Source organism: Notothenia rossii (genome assembly GCF_949606895.1).
Source record: "Notothenia rossii genome assembly, chromosome: 6".
Lineage (NCBI taxonomy): Eukaryota > Metazoa > Chordata > Actinopteri > Perciformes > Nototheniidae > Notothenia > Notothenia rossii.
The window spans coordinates 34,681,300-34,690,695 of NC_136909.1; the positions used below are offsets into that span (position 1 = coordinate 34,681,300).

A 9,396-nucleotide genomic window follows, 5' to 3' on the forward strand; every position below is an offset into this window, starting at 1 on the left:
TGTGTGTGTGTGTGTGTGTGTGTGTGTGTGTGTGTGTGTGTGTGTGTGTGTGTGTGTGTGTGTGTGTGTGTGTGTGTGTGTGTGTGCGTGTGTGTGTGTGTGTGTGTGTGTGTGTGTGTGTGTGTGTGTGTGTGTGTCATAGTATGGGTGGCACACTGACCCAAATAATCTTGGCATTTGAGTCCCAGTGCCAGTGTCTAAACATGACATGAAGAAATATAAGTCGTACAGAAAATAAACACCACCGATAACAACGGTTCATTACTCTCATTTTTAATGTTAAGAAATATAAAATTGATTTTCCGTGTGCGAAAGAAGGAAATAATGGGCATTAGTCTGCAAACACCGTGAATGTGTACCGGTGTGTGGAGAGCGAAAAGAAACCGCGCGGGAACTGTTGATAAAGTACTTTACATCATGGCTGCTGTCAATCAATGAACAGAGCCTCAGCCTCATGTTGCCATAGTGAAATCATGGAGTGAATAGGCACATGTGGCTTTTTTTTAGCCATGAATAACATGCAATCTTGTGTGTGTGCATTTTGAAGCATCCTTACCTCGATCAAAGGTGGGGTACCCTTGTCTGGAAGTGTGCACCCCAGTAATTCAGCCAGGAACTTTGCCATATAGAGGAGAGAGGTGTGGAAATATCCCTGAAAGGAGCGGAGATTAATCAACAGGAGAGTCCTAGTTTTGTCACCCTCCTGAACTTGTTTGTGGCGTTAAAGGACCCTGGACGCATCCCTTCTTTTTAGCTGCCTGAAACAAAACCCCGGAGCGAAGGCAGAGGTAAACCGCTGGACTATTTGAGAAAGACACCGACTAAACTGTGGCTGTGGCTTAAAGCCTGGAGCTGTCGCCGGTATAATCCTGCGCGTGTCATCTGCAGCGGTGTGGGTGGGCACATGCAGGTGGGGCCGCGCGGAGGGGGTGGGGGTGGGGGAGGTCCAACTAGTTGTCAGGTGGTTCCATCGACAGGGTTCCCTCATATTCAGGGATAGAATGGGGAGTTAGCTTTATATACAGCCTATGGGAGGTACACATGCATGATGCACCTAGTCAAAATCTGAGGGGAAGTTTTTCCTGGAGGGAAATCATTAACCTGTACATTAAGACATACAACATTAATCATCACCACATTTTGATTTAACATCATTCTAAGTTGTAGAAAATGTCTAACTGCAGTGAATATACAAAGAATAGACACTGAAAATGTATTGTAAATGTAGATTTATGGGTGTGTACTATCTGATGGATGAACATAATAGGCTATGATTCATTTGCTATGGCGGCCATTTTTGACCGGGAAGACCACAGGTGTAACAAAGTTGACTAAAGCTAAAATATTCACTGTAAGTGGTGATTTTATATGTTCAAATGCCTACTGTGGAAGATACAATAAGGCCTTGAGGCAATCAAATGTAAAACACATTATGATTGATGAAAGTAGTAAATCTGTCCGATTTGACCCGGACACGACAGGAGGGTTAAAGAGTGGCAGCAAATCTGGGATCATGAGAGCAGAAGAAGAAAACTTTAAGCAACTCAGGAAACATTGGGAGAAGAAGGGGTGGAAAAGGAGAGAGGTGGTCATATCCAGACATAGAATAGGGCACAGTAACCTAAAAGGAATGCTGAAAAAGAAAAAACCTCCAACTGGACTGAAAATTGGTAAAGAAGAAGAAACTGCAGGAAAGATTTGCACGGATATACAGTATCACAGCAGTGCGGCTGTACTGTATGTATATCATTTTATGTCTTTCATCAATCAACTGAGTGTTTATTTTTAACAATATTAAAAATGCACAACAGCCTTACTTTGCTATAATTTTCTATTGGGGTTCATTAAGCACTTTGTCTACTGCATCTATCATTAATATATGCACAATGAGCAAAATAGTCTGTCACCAGGGGTTTGATTGAGTTGTATTTATTGATATTCATCACTCACAGGACACCTGGCTGGATCTGAAGCCAGAAGGGGGATCAGGAGGTATTCAAATTCGGTTTTGGTCCTATTCCGTAATATTTTTGATTCATAATTTGACTATTATCATGTGAGTCAGTCATGCATACATAAAAACACATGGGTCTTTAATGTATTTTGTTCTTGGCTCACTGTCAGATCGATTTTAGATGGTGCTCATGTGCAATTACATGCTTTTTGGAATTAATATTTCCATCTTTCAATCTAGCAAACATACATTTATAAGACTGTTAATGGTTTGACCTTCAAACAAAAGTCATTTTCACAATTAGGCATTCAGGAAGAGGATAGGAGCTCTGCATTGAGCTGAATACTGAAAATCTTGCCAGCTAATGAGAAGCGGCTGATTGAGTGACCAACAGAGTGCAAGGTGCAAGGCTTTTATTGGTCATGCGAACATAGTTAGAGTGTAGTTATGATGATGAAAATCTTAGGTCCCAGGCTCCTCCAACAGTGCAACACAATAAAACAGAAAAAATAGTGAAAGTAAATATAAAAAGAAAAATAGTAAAAAAGTGAAATAGTGGAATAGTGCAATAAGAGTCTATATGCAAGTGATTAAAGAGTGCAATTAACGTGATGGTCAATATAAACGTTTTGAACTTTCATTAAATGTTGTCGTTCAAGCCAAAACCATTTCAAGGATTTGTGGGAAAAAAATACCTCATGATGATTTAAAAAAATTTAAAGCAAAATTTAGAGATAAGATATTCAGGATCTGACATTACTTTGCAATATTATAATGAATAAGACTGGAAACAAAAAGCAAGACTGAGCACTAATGCTCCGATAATATTGTTTTTATGCTGATAATTTCAAGTTGAAGTGCTTAGGGCCTATTATGCTAATGTACAGGTTCATATTTGTTTGTGTTTTGCTTCTAATGTGACATGTATACATGCTTTAATGTTTGAAAAATGTCAGGTGGTGATAACCTCAGGCTCGGCCTACAAAAACGCCTGGTTTATACCTGGTTTAGTCATTTTAAATCTAACTTTTTAAGAATGCATACACATACATCTTATTTTCAAATCTCCTCAACTGCTTCCGACCTCCCTTTGCAATTTACTCCTGATATTTATTAGAGTAAGTAGGTCTTTTCCTTCAAATGCAGCAGGTGTCTGTACATAAGATGCTCTTGCTCCCGAGGTATGATCTTATTCTGTCAAACATCTTCCCTTTACACCCTCCAAACCCACCACACGCCTCACTCTTATTTTTATGTGTGAAAGCAATCACCAGAAGGAAAAATATTAACTGCACTGTGGGGTAGTACCCTAATTTACGTCAAATGCTAATTCATTTTCTGGTTTTAAGAGTCATTTATGCAACACTCTATTTCATCTCGAACACAGAAGCCCTCAAAGAAATATAACCAACAGCCAGGGACGTATCCAGGATTTCCTAAATACCGAGGTCCAAATAAGTTAGGGGGGTTCGGGGGACACCCCCCGAGATTTTTGGGATTTTCATGATCTAGTTAGGTGCTTTTTAAGTCCTGCGGGGGGTCACACATTGGATAATATATTGATTTCAAACCATGTCAGTGGGCTGACAATGTCAGCATAAATTATTTTTGTGTAATACATAAACATCAGCTGATTGTTACTATTATGATCTGGACATACAGAAGAGGCTAAAATGATCACAAAACATTGTGAACATTCATTTTCTATGTCTCTCTCCTTTCCATAACCTGCACTCTCTCTTCCATCTTCTTTAGTCTCTCTCTTCTTCCTGTTCATTACTCTCTCTGTCCTCTACTCTTTCTCTTTGTTCAATCTCTCCCTCGTTGTTCACTTTTTGCTCCTTCTCACTTGTCGCTCCTGCCAGTGAATTAAAAGCAATTCAGCCATTTAGTTCATTTCACTAGTTTTTTTGCATAATTTTTTTAATTTAAATCTGTTTTGTTTGATTCTCAAAAGAGAACAAAAATGTAAGCAAATTGTGTTTTATACAATTGTATTTTATTATGACATCATAACTGCAATAGATGTATGTTGTTTTACAATTATGCCTATTGTCTATATTGTAAATTAAGACTATTGTTATATATATATATAAATATATAGATGGATGGAGATGGGGTTATTAAGCCTACATTATTTACCAAAACTGTCCAGTATCAAAGACTCATTTCACTTCAGGGTGATAGCAGGACATCCCATCTAGTCACTCAGAAGAAATCAGGACATTCTGATGTAGTTTCAAAATAAAATACCTTTGAAGTCTCATATATGAGCTATAATCCCTGTCCCCAAAGGTCTTTTAAAAAAGGTATTTTTCCGAGTGGAGGCTGGCTTGACCGCAGTCTAAAACTAGAGAGAGAATCGCTGTCAAGGGGGCTACAACTACAACAAGATGAACATATTTGACCATGATTTAATTGTAATACACGTTTCAAAATGATGCCGAAGTAACAACATACTGATACCGGATAGTCAAAACCATGAATTAAGGCTTTGACAAGTCTGCAGACAAACGGCAGGCGAAAAATCTTTTAAAATGCGTGTTTTCTAATGGAGATTTGGCTAAGCTAACGTTGTAAATGCTCCGACCGTCCACACTCACAACAACGGCCTATACAGACATAAATAAACCAGCGACTGTATTCGCCATGACACAGACAGTATGTGGTTTGTACTTGTTTAACTTTTGTCTAGTTTCTGAACAGATATGAAGAGCTTTGAGCTCTGAGTGCTAAGAGCTAACGGCTGTGTTGTTTTTCTGGGGAGCTCATTGAAGATGACGTCGCGGCTCCGCCTACACTGCGTTACTATAGATACTACCCCAGTTCCTCACGAGTCTAAAAAACAACTCACGTCAACGCACGTAAGCAACGTGGGCGCCAACGTGAGCACTCTCGTGACCAAAATATTTGACGGCGCTGATTGGCTGAAATTATGTTTCGGCGGCACAGTTTACTATTGAGACTTTTGCAACGTGCTGGTTGCTGCTGTTTGGCTCGGGGGCAGCGCCCCGTAATGATAAACTAATGCCAAGGGCAAGGCCAGGCTGGAAACATGTGACTTATCAGTAACTTTAGACATCGTAACACAATTTTAAACAAGATTTTATTGTAGATTATACATTTTACTGATACCAATTGTGTGATATTTACCTTGTTCATTAAAAATATAAAATATATATATTTTTGAAATATATATATGTTTTAATATATTTTTTTAAATTTTATATTTTTTTTAATATTTTTTTTTGTATGTGGGAAGAGGTAGGGCGGCGCCCCTAGTGCCCCTATGGGCCGGCCGCCACTGCTAATAACTATGGAGTCAGATTTGGGTCAATATTCTAGCGCGTAAAACAAGCTACTCACGAGCGAAAAACGTGCTTTTACACGTGCATGAAATTACCCTCGCGCAGATTAAACCCCCGCGAGCAGAGACAGCCCTCTTGCTCGCTCGCGGGATTGTCAGCCTCACTCGCTCGCGGAGTCTGTCTGCTGGCGCGTGAAAAGTTTCTGACACTTTGGGGCGGAGCCACTGGACTTTGATTGACAGCTGCCAGGAAACCTGGAGTTGCCAGGTTTGATAAATGCCTGAACTACCAAGAGCCGAGGAGTGACAGCAGCAATATCAGTTGGACGAGATTGAATGGTAAAGATGTCCATAAAAAACCATTATATTCGTAAAGTGTACAGCTAATATATATATTAATTAATTTGATATAAAACAATATATTTTTGAGTGGGCTGTATCTGTCGAAAACTGCTAGCTACTGTCTGCTGTACGCACCTCCCTTACGAAATGAAATATAAATGAACTATAGTATTACTATAGTATACTGTATGAGTTGTATAGTGTCCTGTAGTTAGTTTGTAGTGTTCTGTAGTATTTTTCACCTGCTATCGTATTACTATAGTTTTTTCTGTAGTGCCATTTTATTAGCTATAGTAGCCCTATAATATTTCAATATTAATACTATGTATCTAGATCTTTGTAGTATTCCTATATTTTCTTAAAGATTATAACTATAGTACAATATATATAGTGTTTCATAGTTGTTTAGTATTACTATAGTATACTGTAAGAGTTGTATAGTGTCCTATAGTTAGTTTGTAGTGTTCTGTAGTATTTTTCACCTGCTATCGTATTACTATAGTTTTTTCTGTAGTGCCATTTTATTAGCTATAGTAGCCCTATAATATTTCAATATTAATACTATGTATCTAGATCTTTGTAGTATTCCTATATTATCTTAAAGAGTATAACTATAGTACAATATATATAGTGTTTCATAGTTGTTTTTTAAATACACTATAAAACACTCCTAGTAATAGTATGATATTGTCATAGTGAATGCATATTATTACTATAGTGTTTGTAAAAGTACTACTCTAGGTTTTTTTTTGGTGTTTCCGCATTAAGACTATATTATTTTAAATAGTATAACTCTAGTATAATATATAGTGTTTCTGTAGTTGTTTAATGAACACACTATAGAACACTCCTATAGTAATAGTATGATATGTTCATAATGAATGCATATTATTACTATAGTGCTTGTAAAAGCATTAGACTCCTAGAATTAATGTGTAATTTTTTTTATATCAAATTAATTGATAGTTCAGGCATGTACCAAACAGAGGCGTCAATTGGGTATGGCAAGGTATGGCAGCGGCCACACCTTGGCTCCAGGGGAAAATGTAAATGTTCGTTTTAAAAAAAAAATTTTATGGAATTACTCTGTGTCAATTTGTATTGATTATTCTATTATTTAATACATATAAATTAAATACAAATGAAAATCAGAACAACACAATCGATTTCTCTAGTCTAGATATTATCTTTCCCAATACTTATCGTAACGTATCCCCCCTCCCTATCTTGAAATGTGGTATCTCCTGACGAGAAGCCGCCGGAGGTCAGAGCGGGTCATGTTATCGCGGTTTTTTTTATTTTTCGGCTAAGCTAATTAACTAAAATGAAAAGAAAGCAAAGAACTTTAGAATCTTTTTTTATCAAAAAAAAGGCAGGTGAAGGTGATGGCTCCAATGTTGCCCCAGCAGCAGAGGGAGAAGGACCAGGTAGTGAAGGTGGGATTCAAGCTGTTAACGAGGCTGTTAGCCACTCCAGCACCTGCGCCGGGGATGCAGATGCTAACAGGGAGACGGAGACTACATGCATGGAGGCTGAGAACTCGTCCACACCGACTTCTCGAATTGAATCCGAGTCCGAGTCCCCACCAATTTCTCAGATTGAAAGAGCTGGATCAGACGTGGACAGCGATAAGGAAGGTCAAGGCCCGGGTGCAGCAGCAGTAGCAGCCTCTGGGTCAACTGGAGCAGAGAAGAAGGATATTAGTGGATGTAAAACAGACGGACTCAGGCGTCCTCGTTTGACCCACTTCCCAACTAGAAATGGAAGACGCTTTAATGTCAGTGTGTATCAGGAATATGACTGGGTTGAATATTCTGCGCAAGAAGATGCAGTTTATTGCTTTGCATGCCGTCATTTTGGAGGAGCCTCAACTTTAACAGGTGACAGGCATGGACTGCGTGTGTTCATAGACACTGGATACACATGTTGGAAGAACATGAAAAAAAATCTCCGGGATCATCAAGGGAGCAGTAGACACAATTGTGCTGCATTAGCGTGGTCTAACTTTAAGGCTGTGCTCAGCGGACATAAGGAATCCATCGCAAGTCGGATTGACGCAAACAGGACAGATGAGGTGCAGGAGAACCGGGCTCACGTCAAATCCTTGTTCAAAATCACGTCATTTCTGGGAAGACAGGCCCTCCCTCTCCGTGGCCACAACGAGAGAGATGAGGATGAAAATAAAGGAAATTTCCTTGAACTTTTGGACGTTATTGCAACAGATGACAGGAACGTGAAAAGCAAACAGGAACGCAGGTATGCGCACTATTCTTCCCCAGAAGCCCAGAATGATATGGTGAGAGTTATTGGGGAAAATATCAGAAGTATAATCATAAATGAAGTAGGAGAAGCACGGTACTTTTCAGTGTTAGTGGATGAAACGAAAGACCTGTCTAAGAAGGAGCAGCTGGCCATTTTGATCCGTTATGTACATGACGGGATTATAAAGGAAAGAGCCATTGGAACCTATCACATGAAGGACCTGACAGCTGAATCCCTGGCCCAGAAAAAAATAAAGGAATTATCGAGTTTAGATATTCAGCTGTGTGTTGCACAATGCTACGATGGTGCAAGTGTTTTGCGGGGTAATGTGCGTGGAGTGCAGGCTTTAATACGTGAAAAAGTGCCGCATGCAGCGTATATACACTGTCATGCACATAGACTAAATCTTGTGCTTGTGAGCTCGATAACTGAAATACCAGAGATGGCAGAGTTTTTTGGTGTTGTTCAAACACTATATACTTGTATTGCAAATAGCAATACCAGACACATGCTTTTCATTGAGGCTCAAAAGAAGTTGGGACACAACAAAATACTGCACTTGGAGCGCACCTGTCCCACTCGGTGGCTGTATTGGTATAGGGCTCTACAGAAGATAAAACTGCGCTACGAGGCTATACTAGCTGTGTTAGATGCCACTATTGACGCTCATGCAGAGGGTTCAACTGAAGCTGCTGGACTTCGGACAAATATGCTCACAAACCTCATGTTGATGGCTGTTGAGCCTGCTGTCGTAAAATCCCTGGACGCAGATGAACTCGTCAATAACTTTGCTGCTTTGAGGACCCGCCGTTATCCACTTGTGGAATAATTAATAAAGTTCATCTCAAAGTAAGATACCCAAACATCTTATTAATATGATTTCTCTTTCTCTTTTCTTCTCCCTCCCTCCCTCTCCTCTCTCCCTCCCTCCCTCCCTCCCTCTCCTCTTTATATTTGGACTTTAACAGTTTACAGCAGTTTACCTGGTATGTTCACGTGATATTGTTGCAATTACATAGTGAATGAAGTGAACAGAAAGAGTGAAATTGTGTCAGAAAGGCTATTACTGCTGTCTAACCCTGCCGCTTGCTATCCATGGTGCTGAAAACGGATGCGTAACGGCGCATTTGACTGAATTGATTGATTGACGTGCGTAGTTAAGTGTTTGTGTCCATAGTTACTTGCGCTAGCGGGATGTGAGTGAGGCTGCATTTGAAAAAGTTCAAATTTTCCTAACCACACAGAAAAGCTACATAGCAGACTTGTCACTTTTGTTATGATTATTTGCTGGGCATGTATATTGATTGATACTGTAGTTAAGTCATGTGACTAGTAACCTTGCCATACCTTAGCTTTGGCTGAATTGACGCCACTGGTACCAAACCTGGCAACTCTGGGCTTCCTGGCAGCTTTCAATCAAAGTCCAGTGGCTCCTTCCCAAAGTGTGAGAAACTTTTCACGCGCGCACAGACAGACTCCGCGACGAGTGAGAGTGAGGCTGGCACTCCCGCGAGCGAGCAAGAGGGCTGTC

The 9,396-nt window shown here is 39.8% G+C and overlaps 1 protein-coding gene across 1 annotated transcript in view; it reads right to left on the reverse strand.

Annotated features, from left to right (window-relative positions):
- LOC307044364 (ras-GEF domain-containing family member 1B-A-like) overlaps positions 1-856 on the reverse strand; it is an 83,799-nt gene extending 82,943 nt beyond the window's left edge. The window contains exon 1 of the mRNA XM_079689525.1: positions 557-856. Within this exon, the coding sequence (XP_079545651.1) occupies positions 557-625 (69 nt within the window). The 5' untranslated portion in view covers positions 626-856. The remainder of the gene's footprint in view (positions 1-556) is intronic.
- Positions 857-9,396: the final 8,540 nt, after the last annotated feature.